The sequence below is a fragment of the Microcebus murinus genome, unplaced genomic scaffold (assembly GCF_040939455.1).
Source record: "Microcebus murinus isolate Inina unplaced genomic scaffold, M.murinus_Inina_mat1.0 scaf041_hap2_Mmur4.0, whole genome shotgun sequence".
Taxonomy (NCBI): domain Eukaryota; kingdom Metazoa; phylum Chordata; class Mammalia; order Primates; family Cheirogaleidae; genus Microcebus; species Microcebus murinus.
In genome coordinates, this window is record NW_027438987.1 from 1 (window position 1) to 16,616 (window position 16,616).

General features: G+C 48.4%; 1 protein-coding gene, 1 long non-coding RNA gene, 1 other non-coding gene and 1 pseudogene across 3 annotated transcripts; 2 read left to right on the forward strand and 2 right to left on the reverse strand.

The window, feature by feature from the left end:
* The first annotated feature begins 50 nt into the window (after positions 1–50).
* LOC142868747 (uncharacterized) lies at positions 51–1,475 on the forward strand. The gene is made up of 2 exons (XR_012917675.1): positions 51–810; positions 1,158–1,475. It is a non-coding gene; the product is annotated as an uncharacterized LOC142868747 (long non-coding RNA).
* A 1,564-nt stretch (positions 1,476–3,039) lies between these two features.
* LOC142868746 (trophinin-like) lies at positions 3,040–13,056 on the reverse strand. The gene is given in 17 exon segments (XM_075999911.1): positions 3,040–3,126; positions 3,296–4,208; positions 4,211–4,483; positions 4,486–5,440; positions 6,248–6,362; positions 6,925–6,987; positions 7,370–7,412; positions 7,506–7,585; positions 8,306–8,397; positions 8,923–9,002; positions 9,264–9,287; positions 9,290–9,323; positions 9,432–9,536; positions 10,251–10,642; positions 10,645–11,428; positions 11,722–11,795; positions 12,957–13,056. Coding segments are annotated over 15 exon segments (3,987 nt in total). The 5' UTR covers positions 11,767–11,795; positions 12,957–13,056; the 3' UTR covers positions 3,040–3,126; positions 3,296–3,306.
* On the reverse strand, positions 6,596–6,723 carry LOC142868751 (small nucleolar RNA SNORA11). The gene has a single exon (XR_012917677.1). It is a non-coding gene; the product is annotated as a small nucleolar RNA SNORA11 (small nucleolar RNA).
* Positions 13,057–15,606: 2,550 nt separating the features above from the next.
* On the forward strand, positions 15,607–16,413 carry LOC142868748 (uridine-cytidine kinase 1 pseudogene; annotated as a pseudogene).
* Positions 16,414–16,616: the final 203 nt, after the last annotated feature.

Genomic DNA, 16,616 nt, shown 5'->3' on the forward strand with positions numbered 1-16,616 from the left:
TAGAAGGGGGACTCCATAAAGGGGACCAGAGGAAAATTATAGATTGGAGCCATATTGGAGAAAGAGCTCAGTATTCTCTTGGGGCATTGGTTAACTACAAAAGGTTCATGAACAGGAAAGGGACTGAATCGAATCTATTGTGGGGTGTGCACAGGGCAGAATGGCTTACTGAAGCCTGGAGTAAGGTACAATCCACAGGCATTGGGCCTCCTCTGCCAGCTCCAGGCCCCAATGATGCACCCTCCTCATTCTTCAGGTCCCTGAGAACTCCACTGTGACGTTTTACACCCCTGGTGTTGCCTGTAACCGCACTGTCTTCTAAATGAACTTTGCTGATACTGATTGTCCAAGGCGTGGCCCCAGGACTCCTCCACACCTTCAGCACCTAACATGGCTTGGAGGATCAGCAGAGATCCATCCATACCGCGTAGATCTCGCAGACCACAAGAGACAGGGGAGGCAACAGATCTCTCATCTCCATCCCCATTTACAAATGAGCAACTGAAGCTCAGAGAACTAAGATTGTTGGGGGCAGAGCAGGAAGGACGCCTGTAGGCTGCCTCTCAGGCCTGGTGTCTTCCTCAGGCATCACACAGCCGTTTAAATTCCCTCCTACTGGGTGGTTCCAATCTGCACACGTATGGAACTGGGGGTGTGGGTGCTGATGGTGGGGGGGGGCAAAACCTCAGGGAAGACCTGTGCTTACCTTGAGGGCTTACAGACAAATGGTTTGCTCTTTTCTGAGGCTGCAAAGTGGAGCCCATCTACCTGAATGTGGAGGCCGTGAACACACACCGGGAGAAGCCTGAGGTAGGTGGGGGACTCCATGGCCCAGGCTGGTTGTGGACACAGCACATGGCAAAAGTCCCCTCCCCCACAGAAAGGCTGCCCCAACGCCACAGAGCCTGGGTGTTTTGCACCAACAGGTAGAATAACCAGCCTCCAGAAACGCAGGACCCACAGCCCAGACCTGAGGCACCATGGAGATGGAGGGCAAAGGCCTCAGGCCGAGATTCCCTACCCAGGCAGGCCTGAAAAGAGGGTCGAGATCCAGGCCTGGCTGAGAGAGGAGCCGGGCAGTGAGGATAGGAGGCAGGGGACGAGCTAGGGCTCTACACTGCTATCTTCCTCCTATTAATCTTGGGCTCTCTTCTCAGAATGTGGACGTCACCCGGGACCCTCAAGAAGCCTTGGACACTGTCCCTGCTCATTACTGACCTTTTTCCAAGAAGTCAAACTGCCTGTGTCCTCACTGCCTTCTACTTTTAGGAACTGACATCCTTGCTCTTCTCCCTACCCTGAGAAGACTCTGGTCTTGGCCTCACTGGCTACCAGTGAAGAAGCCCTCAGCAGCTCTAAAACAAGTCTCAATTCCTGGCCACAACTAAGAAACTGTCTAGCTCTGGATAAAGTTCTTTCTTTCTTAAGTCATACTCTCTGATCAATAAAGACTTCTCTTACTAGCTACAGGAGGAGAGTAAGAGGTCATGGTGAGCTTTCTTCCAGCGCTCTCAAGATCCTGATCCTGATCCTGACTCAGCTCTGGTGCTGTGGGGGTGTGGAATGGGTGAAGACTTCCTGGAGGGAAGAGTTCTATGGTAGCACCTCCAATGATGGGGGAGGAAACGGGTCCTTGTGAGTACCTGTGAGCCTTGTTCCTTGGTGGGCAAGGTGGCTGGGGACATGACACCTTCATCCTTACAATTGGCGAACAATCTGGCACTTAGGCCAAGTGCTCTTCTCTTCTCCAACTCTTGCTGCCATATTGATTTCACTGTCCATGTGAATGACCCAACCAACACCCTGGCCTCCCAGTCCCCTGACTCCCTCAACTCCAGTGATCATCTTCTCCCATTCAACTACCCACTCTATGAACTTTGGCAACATCTCCCTAGTCTGACTTCTCCAATGCAAGCATCTCACTATCTGATCACTGCCAACCCCCCCCCCAAGTCCTTACAACTCTATGTCATCCCCAGTATCTCTAGAAGCATGCCTGCACACAATAGGCATACATGTAGTATTTCATGAATGAACAATATTTGTTGTTGTACTGCATCAAGAGCATAGTCCTTTGATTGCTCCATTGTCTCTCAACCCATCTTCAGTCTTCTTCCATCCCTAATCAACTTGAATCCTCTTCAGCCACTCTCTATCCACCTACTGTGGGCCAGGTACCAGCAACCCAGTGATAAAGAGACAGACTCATACACTCGCTGCTTTTGTTCCCTTGTCCTTCCATCACAAACACCCGGCAAGACCCAAATCCTGCATAATCCACATCCCCTTTTTTTGTTGGGATCCACCACAGAGTTGCTGATTACTGCTTGAAGCAGATCTATAACTGCTTCCATAGCCACCCTTAAATCCTCTTCGAAGTCAGGGTCACCTTCTATTATCTGGCACCATAATCCATCCTACTTTCTCAGGGACGGGCTACTTCAGTCAATTGCTGATTCTTTCATGTCTTTCTCCTGTCCCTCTCTATTGACTTTTGCCCCACAGTCTATGCAATATGCTCAAGTCTTTCCTATCCTAAGAAATCCCTCCCTTGTTCCTGTGTCCTACCCTCATTACCTCCCCCTCTATTCCTCCATTCTTATACAAACGAATCAAAATGAATCTGTACTTACTGTCCAGAACCCTCTTGCTTTGCCTTCTGCTCCAGGCTTTCCCCCTCCATATCTTTTCTCAAGCTATTATATTCTTGCCGGCCATGCTTTCCCCGAGCCTCTATTCTGCTGAAGTCATACTTGCCTTTGAGCCAAAAATTGGAGCCTCACCTTCCCTAAAAAGCTATGCTGATCTCCTGCTTTTCTATGAATTCAAGATGCCACAACTACCCAAGATGCCACTCCACAACTACCTAAGAACATTAAAAAACAGGAAAAAACTCCAATTCATTTTGCAAATTTAATGTAACTCTGATAGCAAAATATGACAGCATACAGGAAGCAAACAATAAAGCAGAAATGGCAAACAGATTTTTCACAGCATGTCATCCTCAGCTGTTTGGTCATGGCTGCTTAGACTGATGTGTGGACAAAGATTCCATGGATGTATCTTGACTCCATGGGAAGGACTGTTGCAATTCATTAGTGGTATCTGTAAATGTGGGGAATAAACCTGAAAACAAAATACACAGGAACACATTTTAGCACTAAATATACTGTTTTCTCATACTTCCCTCATTGCCTCATCTTCCCACCCCACTCTCCCACCCCGGGGTTTCTTATAACATCTCCCAACTCATACCCAACCTCATGGGCCCTGGTAATAAAGATATTACAATTACCTGAAACCTCACTAGCCATAGGAGAAGCCACAGGCACGAAGGCTGGTGGCTCCACCACCAAAGCCAGCACCAGTGCTCGGTCCACTGCTGAAGCCAGCTCCAGTGTTCAGTCCACTGCCGAAGCCACTGGTGCTTGGTCCACTGCAGAAGCCAGCGCCAGCGCTTGGTCCACCGCTGATGCCAACAATAGAACTGGGTCCACTACTGAAACCGGCGCTGGTGCTGGGTTCTCCAGTAAAGCCATTGCTGGTGTTGGAATCACTGCCAAAGCCAACGATGGTACTCAGTCCTCTGTTGAAGCCGGCATTAGGCCCACTGCCAAAGCCATCGCTGGTGACCAGTCCACCACTAAAGCCAGCACTGGTACCTAGTCCACCACCAAAGCCAGAGCTGGTGCCTACTCCACCACCGAAGCCGGTGCTGGTGCTCAGTCCACCACCAAATCCAGCACTGGTGCTTAACGCACTGCCAAAGTTGAAACCGGCACTGGTGCTGGGTCCATCACCCAAACTGGCACTGGTAGCACCACTAAAGCAGGCACTGGTGCTAGGAGGGCCATCAAAGCATAGGTTGGTGTTAGATGCACTGCCAAAGCAGAGGCTAGTGCTGGGAGCTCCACCAAAACAGAAGCTGGTGCTGTGAGCACCACCAAAGCTGTGAGCACCACCAAAGCTGACATTGGTGCTGGGAGCATCACCAAAGCTGATGCTCGTGCTAGGAGCGCCACCAAAACCCATATTGTTACTAGGAGTACCACCAAAGTCAGTAGTGGTACTAAGTGCCCCACTGAAGCCAGCACTGGTTCTGAATGCACTGCCAAAGCCAGGGTTAGTGCTGGGTGCAACACTGAAGCCAGCACTGGTGCTGACAGCACCGCCAAAACTGGCACTGGTATTGAGTGTGCTGCCAAGCTAGCACTGGTGCTGGGAGAGTCACCAAAGCAGACACTGGTGCTTAGTGTACTGCCAAAGTCAGTGCTGGTGAAGACAGCACTACCAAAGCCAGCACTGGTATTGAGCCCTCCACCAAAGCCAGCACTGGTGTTGAGCACTCCGCCAAAGTCAGTACTGGTACTGGGAGAGCCACCAAAGCAGACGCTGGTGCTTAGTGTACCACCAAAGTTGGCACTGGTGTTGGGAGAGCCACAGAGGGAGACACTGGTGCTGAGTGTACCACCAAAACCAGTGTGGTGTTGGGGGAGCCACCAAAACAGATACTGGTACTAAATGTACCTCCAAAGCTGGCACCAGAGCTGGGAGAGCCACCAAAGCAGACACTGGTGCTGAGTGTACCTCCCAAACCAGTGCTGGTGCTAAGTGTACCACTGAAAACGGTGCCTGTGGTGGGCACACTGCCGAAGCTGGTGCTGGTGCTGAGTGCACCACTAAAGCCAGCAGTGGCGCTGAGTGTGCCTCCAAAGCCAGAGCCGGCTCCACCACTGAAAGTGGCACTGGTGTTGAGTGGACCACTGAAACTAGAGCTGGTTCCATCACTAAAGCTGGCACTGGTACAAGGTGTGCCACCAAAGCTAATGCCGGCTTGACTGCTAAAACTAGAGCTGGTGGTGGGTGCACCACCAAAGCTAATACAGGCTGTACTGCTAAAGCTGGGGCTAGTGCTGGCTGTTCCACCAAAGCTAATGCTGGCTGCACTGCTAAAACTGGCACTGGTAGTGGGCGTGCCACCAAAGCTAATGCTGGCTGCACTACTGAAGCTGGTACTGGTACTGGGTACACCACTGAAGGTAATGCCAGCTCCACTACCAAAGGCACCATTGGGGCTGGGTGCACCACTGAGGCTAATACTAGCACCATCACTGAACCTAGCCCTGGTGCTAGCTCCTCTGCTGAAGTTGACGTTGGTGCTGGAGTCCACATTTTCTTGGGCTCTGCCCTCAATTTCAAACGAAAATCTGCTCCAGGCCTGAGCATCATCACCTAACTCTTCTCTTGTTAGGCAGTCAATATCCATGTCATCCCAGTTCCAGGGCCTAGCCACAGCTTCCTCTCCAATCCCCATTTGGGCCCTTGCCTCAGCCCTGGCCTCAGCCTCGGCCACAGCCACAGCCACAGCTGCAGCTTGGACTTCCATCTCCACTGCCTCCCGGTACTGAGAAGCCCAGTCCTTGGGGTCTTTCTTCTGCACCTAAAACATGAATGATAATCATTATAAGCAAAGTAACTTTTGTAATCATGTATTAAGCACCGACTATAGGGTTTGTATAGAAGTAATAGCAATATTTTTAAAAAATTCCTAGTTACTAGAGCTCTGTCATGGGTCAGTCCTGAGATCTAATTTCAGCTCTGATAACTTAGGTGCTATATAACCTTGGACAAGTTACTTAAGTTCACTGAGTCTAAGTGTCTTCATCTATAATATGGGAAATGATAAGAAAGTATGCTATGAACTGAATGTTTGTGTCCCTCAAAATCTGTATGTTGAGTCCCCAACCCCCAATGTGACTGTATTTGGAGATAGGGCCTTTATAGAAGTAATTAAGGTTAAATGATATCATAAGGGTGGGGTCCTGATCCAATAGGATTAGTGTCCTTATAAAAAGGGACACTAGAAAGCTTGCTTTTTCTCTCTGCCATGTGTGGAGACAGCAAAAGAGTGGCCATCTGCAAGCCAGGAGGAGAGCCCTCACCAAAACTGACCATGCTGGACCTTGGTCTGGGATTCTCACCCTCCAGACCTGTGAGAAAATAAATTTCTGTTTTTCAAGTCACTAAGTCTATGGTATCTTGTTATGGCAGCCCAAGCTGATTAATACAAAGTATGAAGAATTAATGAGATGATGTAAACTATATATCTAGCAGCATTCTGGGACATAAATATGTTTATATATGAACTTCAGAGTGCTCTGTACCTGACCATCCCTGCACATTGCCTGACCCAGCCAGGGGAATCCTATTCCCTTAATATTCCAAACTCAGGCAGCTTTCCTATTACCTTGCATGCAAACTTGAGGACTTTCATCTTGCTAGTCTCATGGTAGGAGCGCAAGCCCCAGAAGAACTCATATTCAGGTGGTCTGCTGTTGGGGACCCTCTTGTACTCCAGGTACCTTGGAGAAAGGAAATGAAACTTACTTTGAACCAAGCAAACCTGTTGTCTAACCACTAGGCATGAAATAGCAACCCACTCCAAACAAATACTAAATAGCCCCTGAAGGATTTCTAAGAGATCTTCCAGCCCCAGACTCATTCTCAAACAGAGTTCATGGTTTCAGCTTCCAATACTGAGCCATTTCCCATTGACTTTGTGCAAAGAAGTCACTTGGGGTGCTGCAGTGGAGGCATGTGTAGGGCACTATGTCACAGGAAGGCCACAGTATCCTGCCACCTGTAGGAGTAAGCCCAGATTTCTGTTGGGTGTGTTGTAAACAGAGGCGCCATTCTTCAGGCCCCCTGCTCTGAGCACACCCCACTACAAGGGCCTTGTGTTGAGTCTGACCCAGTCCTGGAAAAGTCCACCCATGGGAATTTTAGGCAGGACTCAATTCTAGAACGCAGGATGCCCATCCCTCTAAAGCTACTGTAAGAAAGGTGGTGACCGAGCACTTTCTGGATCAGATCAATATGCCCAGAATACTTCAGGGCCAGACAAAGCCCCCAAACACCCCTTACTTCTGCTTGACAAACTCGTCTGTGATGAGCTTCCTTACTTCCCCAAACAGTGAATGCTTCACCCTGGTAATGGGTAAAATAACCTGTGAACACAGATCAGAACTGCCCAGATAAGGGCCGAGGCATTACCCGACATGGAAGAGACCTCTCTAGCACGTGGGGCAGTCTCAACAAGGTGAAGAAAGAAGTGAGCGTGTGGCCACTAGAGCAAGCAGCAGATGGCTCTTTGTCAGAGATACCTGAAGGTCTATCTAACATCTCGGCTTCAAACAGAAAGAGGACATAGGGGAGAGAGGGAGCAGAGAGTTCAAGACCATTTCCCCATCCACCCTGGTCAGAACCCTGGGCCCTCTCCACCAGACCACCAGGCTGATGCAATCCTGGGACTGTCCTCTCTTGCCAAAGGACAACATGGACAGCAAGTGCTGAGAGAGCCCAATCACACCCAGGGCGCAGCCCCAACTTGCGTAGCACTTCCCAGATGACAGCTGCAAGGGGAGGCAAGAGGAGAGAGGGACAAAAAATGAACACTCGGAATCCAGACCATAGCCACCCATTCAGCTGCACACCAAGCCACTCACCCCCACTGGATCTATTTCCATTCATGAAGATGATGCTAAGAAGCACCATGAGTAGACCCAGCTTGGGTGACTCCTTAGTCCTAAGGGAATAATAAGACAGAGAGGATTATGCCCAGCAGCCATCTACAAAAGACACACCAGCTAGCTCACTAGGCTAGCCTCTCCCAGATTCCTCAGATACGGGAGAATTCTGCCGCGTCTATGCTTCAGGCTCCATGTGACCCTGGGCAAGGCACGCAGACTCATGAGCCTCAGTCTCCTATTCCACAAAATGAGAAAATCACATCTTCCCCTTCCCAGGCTGCCAAGAAGATGGAAGGATGCCTGTCAACCTGGTACAACCCAGGCACCCAGTCAACGTGAGTCCCTTCTTTCTCTCCCAGACCCCTCAGCCCCAAAAGAATTCTAGGCTGGGCCCTACTGATATTCCTGCCCTTAATGTATCCTGGCCCACCAACACCACGGAGCTCTCCTTGAGAACCACTCAACCAAGGCCTGGCCAGGGACTCAGTAGGCAGAGACAAGCAACAATAGGCCTGCTTTCCTGGGAAGCTTCTGGAGAGACAGGAAACCTGACAGCAGGAATGCCCCACCCCAGTCTCTTACAGCCTTCAATCAATCATAACAGGCACCACTACTGAGCGAGCGCAGGGCTCCAACTATGGCTGGGGGCTGGGACAGGGTCAGGGCCCTGTCTTTCCTGACCCTCTAAGAGGATACAGGGAGAGAGGACAGGGAAGGGCTAGAACCATGAACGAAAGCAGAAGCCCCCCTCCCACCCCAGCCCTTTTCCAGTTTACGTTCCCAGTATGCCTGTGGAGGATTCCTGATTGCTGATGAGAATATACAAGCTACTTTGCTTATCAATTTCCTTCAGATTGACTCGAAACATCTGCCAAGTAAAAGAATAGCCTGTGAGATCACAAAATTTAGCTTAGGATTCAGTGAGCTTCACAGACATGCCGCAGATCCCCATGTACCTAGGGGTTTCGTGCATGTGAGAAGTCAGTGAGATAACACACATAAAGCATGTAACTAAGTGCCAGCACCCAGTAAACACACAGCAAATGTACTACTGTCATCAATGTCATCAGCCTGATTAGTGGAAACCTAAGGAGACAGACAATGAGGAATGGAAGGGACAGGTGAGCATCTGAAATGCATGTCAGGATGTGCCCAGCTGCAGACAGAAGCTGGGACTAAGTTTGGATGGCTTGGGTCCTAGGTATGCTTTCATTACTGACTTGCTGCATAACCCATGGCTAGTCTACACTGCTCCCTAGGCCACTGTCTACCCACCAGCACAATGATGGGGCTGGACTAGCTGGTCTCTATGGTTCCCCCAGAAGGGACATGTACACCTTTGTTTGATTTGAATCTTCCCCATTGCACCCATCCCCCAAGGCTGCCCTTTCACCTTCTCCAGAGCATAGCTTGCTCATTCAATGATCTCTGGGTAATATTCCTCACATTCTTGGATGACATCCTTCAGCACATCTGCAGGAAGGGAAAAGTGGAAGCAGCCAGGCTGAGCAGAGGCCACAGAGCTGCAGCCCTTTTGCCAGTCCTGTGGGGTCAAGTGCAGCCAGAGACCTGAACTGTGTTAGCAGGAGATGCCAGCCATGGCAGTGTATAGGAAAATAAGGGTGGAGAAATGAGAAAACGAGGAGGCCATAAAGGTAAAAGGTTACTCCCAGACCATGAGGGGAGAGGAGAGTAGAGCGACAAGCTCAAGGGGGAGGGTTGGTAGGACCCTACCTGAGCGCTTGATGGGGATCTTTGGTCCTTAACCAACAGGTATTTCACCAACTTATTTGCCTGAGAAATGAGGAATGGATGGGGAGATCTCAATATGTTTACAGAAAATTTGGAAGGGGCAGAGAAGAGGGCAGGTGAAGAAGAGACTGGGCAGCACTGGATTCTTACCCTTTCTTGCAAAATGGCCACATCACGGGGTGGTGGAGGCCTCCGGCCCCATGAGATTCGCCTGTAATTACTGCCACTTCTCTCATCCCCATTCAGATGCCTGGACTTCATCATCAGAAAGAATGAAGATCCAGAGTCACCAGGTGAAAGACATAGCTTTGTCTCCTCATCTGCCTCCCCCAGAAAGTCTCCTTAAACCTTCCCCTGTAGTGGGGCCTGAGGCCTGGGCTTATCTTTCATTGTCTCCCAGCAGGAGTTTCATTCCTCTACCAGGCCAGGAGCAACCTAAGGACAGGGCCTGGGGCTCCTCCTCTTCCTTTGGCCACCACTGATTCTGCTAGCTGGTACCCCTTAGACAAGTCACTACCCCTCTCTGGGACTCAGTTTTCTTATGTGTAAAACTTAGACCTATGATCCCTTGTTGTTAAAAGTTACATTCAAGACATAAAGATATACACTTTTGTCACTGGCCTGAAAAAAAAAAAAAAAAAAAAGACATAAAGATAAAACCTGCATGAATGTACCCAACACAAAGTTACCATGTGGTGTGTGGTAACTACTACATAAATACAAATTGAATTATATACACGTTGTAGCTAAGTGTATGGATGTCTTCTTTCCCCACCAATCTGTGAACTGCCAAGGAGCAGAAACTATATCACATTCTTCTCAGCATCTTCCATAGCCTATCTGAACACAGGGATTGGCTCAAAGTAAAAAGGTTCACTTAACTTTTATAGAAGAACTTTTATGTACAACTAGAAGGATAGGAATGGAAAAGAAGCACAAAGTCAAGGACGGTGATGTCAGAGATCTTACCTTTCGGTTCCTCTTGCCCTGAGTCCTGGTTGTGGGCTTCAGACTCAAGTGAGCCAGATAGTCATCTGCCAGGGCCTGGACAGCAGCAGCAACCTGAGTCACAAGGGCACTTACGTTGGCATAAGCTGTGGCCATCTTGGCCTTTGGCCCTTGGTCAGTAATTTGAGTCAGGCTTTCAGTTGACTGAGCCTTAGTGGCAGTCTTCCAAGCCCTAGACCCTGTCTTGACCCAAAGGTTGGCTGCCAGTGCTTGGTTTGTGACCATTTGAGTGGCAGGTGGGGTCTTAAAGATTTCAGAGGCAAAATTTGGGCCCTTATTGGCAGCCTTCTTGCCCTTGGATTTTTTTGGCTGGATAGCTGCTGCTGAGGCTTCATTCTGTCTGGTGACATTGGAGCCTCTATATGCTCAATGTCAGTATTTGTGGCCTTAGCCGTTGTCTTCTTGGCTTTACAGGCTTTCTTGGTTCTGATGGAGGCTTCTGTGGCCTGGATATTGACTATCTCACTGATAATTTGGCCTTGAGTAGTAGCTGTATAGGTGGCAACTGGAGCCAGTGAGATCACAGTGGCACTAGCTATGCCTTTGTTTGCAACCTTCTTAGCCTTAGAAGCTTTCTTAGGCTTGGTGGAGGCTATCAAAACCTTGGAATTGGCTGACTCACTGGCAATTGGAGCCTGGATAGTCCGTGAGATGACTGGTAGGTTTAGGACCTGCAAGGGTGACTTGAGCTGTGTAGTGGCACTCTGACTGCCAGTTGGGGACTGAGAGCCTTGGGCTGCCTTGGCAGTAACTCTCTTCATACTCTTGGCTTTCTTAGGTTAAGCAATGATTGAAGAAGTCTGAATACTGGCTGCCTCAGTGATAGCTGAAACCTTGCTAATCTGGGTGATGATTGGCAAGTTTAAAACCTGCAGAGTTATTCTGGGCATGTTGGTGGCAATTTCATTGGCAGTTGGGACTGGAGGGGCAGCAGGTGCAGCCTTAGTAATAGTCTTTATAGGGGCTTTCTTGGTCTTGCTTTTCTTAGGCCGGTTGGCAACTGATGAGTCCATGGCCAGAGGGTCCCTGGTTCCCGCCAACAGGGTGTGCATCAGCAAGACACTGTCCTCTTCCGTGGTCTCAGTCTGCACATCTGGGGGAAAGGGAAGGCCCAGGCTCCCAGGGGGAGGCAGAGGGCCCTACACACTTAAGTTTATTATCTTCTGGGCCATGTGACCTCCCTATAGCCCACCCCTTTCCACGAAGACCTCCCTTTCCTCTGAGCAGTGGTTGATTGAAGGGGAGTGGCAGAAGGGGAAGTGAGCAAGGGATAGTCAGGCAGGTTTTCCTCTCCTCCTCTTTCACCATGCAGGGGAGGACTGAGACAGGTTAGGCAGGGTATTATGCAGCTACGTGATAGTAGGAGGCTCAAGAGCAGTAAGTGAACTCAGGACAGGGCAGATGGCCTGGTGAGAATGCAGAAAGGCCTCACCTGGAATGAAGGCATCCTATAACTGTAGTCATTTCTCTTATCCATCTTTCTGGGAGGCCAAGTAACAGCTGAGCCTAAAAGGAATGAGCCTGAGTTAGGGGAGAATAAGACAGAGGTGGAGAGTCATGAGACGTTTCATATCACCTCTCCTGAAGGGGGGGGGGTCTCATCTAATCTTGGGCCCCAAACCTTTGAACTCCTAGATTCTTATACCCAGAAACTCTTCCCAGCCCTAGTTCTTTCTGCCTCCAAGAGAGTCAGTTCTACGACCTCAGCCCTTTACACCTCCCCTACCGCAACTTGATTGTGCGCATGCGCGCTGATCGCTGATCTAGGGCTCTCAGGCCCACCGCTTTCCCAAAAGAACGCGTTCTTCAAGACTCTCATCGCGCATGCACCTTGGTGACCCGGCCAGTCTCTAACCAGCTTGTTCCCACATCCACATCCCCCACCCCCCACCCCCGGCTCTCAGAGCAGCAGAACATATGGGCCCCACCTCCCCACCCCTGACCCACTGTCTCTAATTGCATCACATCTCGATCCAACCCTTTCCCCAACACCAGCCTCCTCCCTTTGCCATGCAGTACCACTTCGCACCTCCCTTTCCCGATACGCCCCCTCCCTCTGCTCTGCAGTAGGTCTCTGCACCGCCCCTTCCCCAACACTACTCCCCAGTCTTTCCACGTCTGCAAGTGCCCGGCTCCCCCCTTTCTGCAACATGGATATACCCCGCCGCCAAATCCAATGGAATAAACCTTCTGTGTATTCCTTTTTCTTGAACCCTACCAGGTCCGGTCTTTTTCCCATTTCAAACTAGAACCAACGGGGTCCTAGCCCCTCCTTTCTCCTGCCTAAGCCTGGTCCTTTCAGCTGCTCAATGGGATTCTGCCTCCTCCTTTCTCTGAGTCCCATCCTTGGCCCACAAAGGGTTCTTCCCCCTTTCTCCAGCCTGAACGGAGTCCTGCCTTTCTCCTATCTCCCTCCTGAACTGTGGTCCTCCTCCCCTCTTGCTACTGCCTGAACAATTTCTCGACCCTTCCTTTCTGCGGTCACAACCAGGTCTGCATCCCTCTTTATTATGGCCCGAACCAAGTCCAGATCTCTCTTTACTGTGGCCCAAAGGGGATTCTGCCTCCTCTTTTCTCCCATGCGAACCATCTAAACACATGTGCACCTCTAAACACAGCTACGGTGATGTGGTTAAGTCCCGAATCCCCAGCAAGTTTTCTTCAAACCTTAGGGGTGTTTGGAGTCAAGCAAGTCGAAGCCGAAGCCGCAGCCAGGAACCCCCCACAGGATCTTCACTAAAGCCGGCACCTCAGCTCACCTCATCCTCCTGAGTCCCGAATGCGTCTGCTCTCTCCAAGCCTCTCCTTAGGTCTGAGCTTATTCCCTCCCCCCTGGCCGGAAGTGGTCTAGCCTGTTTCCACCTCCAGAGGGGGGTCACCGTCTCTGCCTGTCAGCCTCTTCTTCTGCTCCCTACTTTCAACTTTCCATTCTCCTAAATGTAACTCCTCTTTTCTGCTTACTACCCCATATTCATCAATCACTCCCTCTTATTCTCCATTTGATTTCTCTATTCTCTACCCTGTATCCCTGTTCCTCTTTTATTCTCCCTTCCTCCCTAGGAGGAATGTGCTTCTTCTAGCTCCCACACCAACCCTACTTATCCCTACACTAATTACATTGAGTGTTGTTATACTGTCTATCTGGATCTCTCTCCCCCAGGAGCTGCCCTGGGGACAGAGGACTAGGTCATATTGATTTCTACCTCTCAAGTATAACCAAATTAAAACATTTAGATGCTCTAAACACTAAAAGATACGGTATCCCTACATCATATGTAATTCGGAATAAAAACAGTAAATGTGAAAAAAGTCTATAGAAGGTTTTTTATTGATCCCACAATGACTATATTGCTGCTTTTTAAAAATATCAACTTATGGGATCTGATCAAATTAAAAAGTTTCTGTACAGCCAAGGAAACCATCAGTAGAGCAAATAGACAACCCACAGAGTGGGAGAAAATATTTGCTCTCTACACTTTTGATAAAGGTCTAATAACAAGAATCTATCTAGAACTTAAAAGAATTAACAAGAAAAAATCAAACAATCCCATCAAGAAATGGGCGACAGAAATGAAAAGAAACTTCTCCAAAGAAGACAGAATAATGGCATGCAAACATATAAAAAAAATGCTCAACTTCTCTAATTATTAGAGAAATGCAAATCAAAACCACAATGAGATACCACCTGACCCCAGTAAGAATGGCCTATATCAAGAAACCCCAAAACAACAAATGCTGGCGAGGATGTGGAGAGATAGGAACACTCCTACACTGCTGGTGGGACTGAAAATTAGTACAACCTTTGTGGAAAATAATTTGGAGATACCTCAAACAGCTAGAAATAGAAATACCATTCGACCCTGAAATAGCATTGTTGGGCATCTACCCAAAAGAGCATAACACATTCTATTATAAAGACATCTGCACCTGAATGTTTATAGCAGCACAATTCACTATTGCAAGGTCATGGAAACAACCCAAGTGCCCGTCAATTCATGAGTGGATAATTAAAATGTGGTATATGCTCACAATGGAATATTACTCAATCCTAAGAAATGGCTGTGAGCTAGCACCGTTTATGCTATCCTGGATTAAGCTTAAGCCCGTTATCCAAAGCGAGGCGACACAAGACATGGAAAATGGGCCCCACATCTACTCACCATCAAATTGGTACTGACTGATTAAAACTATGGTTTTCAAATGGTGGCAATGCTCACCAGGGATTCGGGGGGGGGGGGGCGGGGGACTCAATCTTAGGGTTGTGGCGAGCACTTCGGAGGGGAAGGGCACAACTCTAACCCTTCTTAGGGAGAGCCAAAGATATACAATGTAACCAAAATGTCAAAGAAAAAAACCCAACTTTTTATCGGGTGGTGGGCAGGTGGGAGGGGGGAGGAGGAAAGGGGTGTATGCTTTCATAACGTGTGTGGTGCACACCACCGGGGGATTGGACACATGGGGGGAGGGAGGGGGGCCGGGGCAATATTTGTAACCCTAACAATATTTGTACCTCCATAATATGATGAAATAAAAGGAAAAAAATATCAACTTATTTGAAAAATATTGTGAGCTGTGTTTCTCCCTTATCAGTCCACTAAGCAAGTGTTTAGGCCCTTTTGTACCATGGAGCACTGCTTCCCGGTGCAGGAAAAATTTGTGACATTCATTTATTCACTTGATCATTCAAAAGAGAGCAATGGTAACTACACTTATGTCAGATAAAATAGACATTAAGTCAAAAACTGTAAAACAAGATAAAAATATCATTATATAATGATAACGGAGCCAATTCATTGAGAAGATCTAATAATTATAGATATATATGTACCCAATATAAAAGCACCGAAATACACAAAGCAAATATTAATACATCTAAAAGGAAAGATAGACTGTAATGTAATAATAGTAGGGTATATTAATACGCCACTTTAAACAATGCACAGTTCATCCAGAGAGAAAATCAATACAGATACATTGGATTTAGACCAAATGGACTTAACAAATATATACAGAACACTTCATCCAACAGTAGAAGAATACACATTCTTCTTAAGTGCTCATGGAATACTCTTGGGGATAGGTCATAAGTTAGGCCACAAAACAAGTGTTAACAAATTTAAGAAGACTGAAATCATATCAAGTATCTTTTCCAACCACAATGGCATAAAACTAGAAATTAATAACAAAAGAAATTCCAAAAAAATCACAATATATGGAAATTAAACAACATGCTCCTGAACAACCAATGGATCAAAAAATAAATTAAAGGAGGAATTTTAAATCTATTCTGGGGAAGGAGTGGGTGGCAGAGGCTGCGATGGCTTTGGCTAGAGATGGCGATTGCTAGGGCTCTATGCTGGAGGCTGACCATCCCCACCAGCGGTCCTTTCCTGATCCAGGTGAGCAGCGGGAAGTCGACTGTGTGTAAGTTCATGGAGCTGCTGGGACAGAACGAAGTGGACCACCGGCAGCACAAGTTGGTCATCCTAAGCCAAGACAGGTTCTATAAGGTCCTGACAGCAGAACAGAAGGCTAAATCCTTGAAGGGACAGTACAATTTTGACCATCCAGACACTTTTGATAATGATTTGATGCACAGGACTCTGAAAAACATCTTGGAGGGCAAAACTCTCAAAGTTCCAACCTATGATTTGTGATCCACTCAAGGTTACCAGAGACCACAGTGGTCTACCCTGTGGAAGTGGTTCTGTTTGAGGGCATCTTGGTGTTCTATAGCCAGGAGATCTGGGACATGTTTCACATGCACCTCTCCATAGACACAGACTCCAAAGTCAGGCTCTCTCAAAGAGTTCTCCTGGACATGCACTGAGGACCTAGAGAAGATTCTCACCAAGTATACCACCAAACCAGCCTTTGAGGCATTCTGCCTGCCGACAAAGAAGTATGCCAATGTGATCATCCCTTGTGGAGTTGACAATATGGTTGCCATCAACCTGGTCACGCAGCACATCCAGGACATTCTGAACAGCGATATCTGCAAATGGCACTGAGGAGGGTCCAATGAGCAGAGCTACAAGAGGACATTTCTGAGCCAAGAGACCGCCCTGGGGTGCTGACCTCTGGCAAACGGTCACACTTGGAGTGCAGGAGCAGACCCCACTGAGAAGCTACCGTGTGCTGCTCCTTGAGCCTCCTGGGAAGGTCTCCTGACAGGCATGTGCATTCAAGGACTGGGCCTGGAGATACTCACCTACCCCTGAAAATGCACCCACTGCTTCCTCTTGGTATATGTTCCAGGGTGGCATTAGGATCAAGGCCTCCTTTACTTATGAGTTGAAACCTGGACATGTCATTCAAACTCAGTTT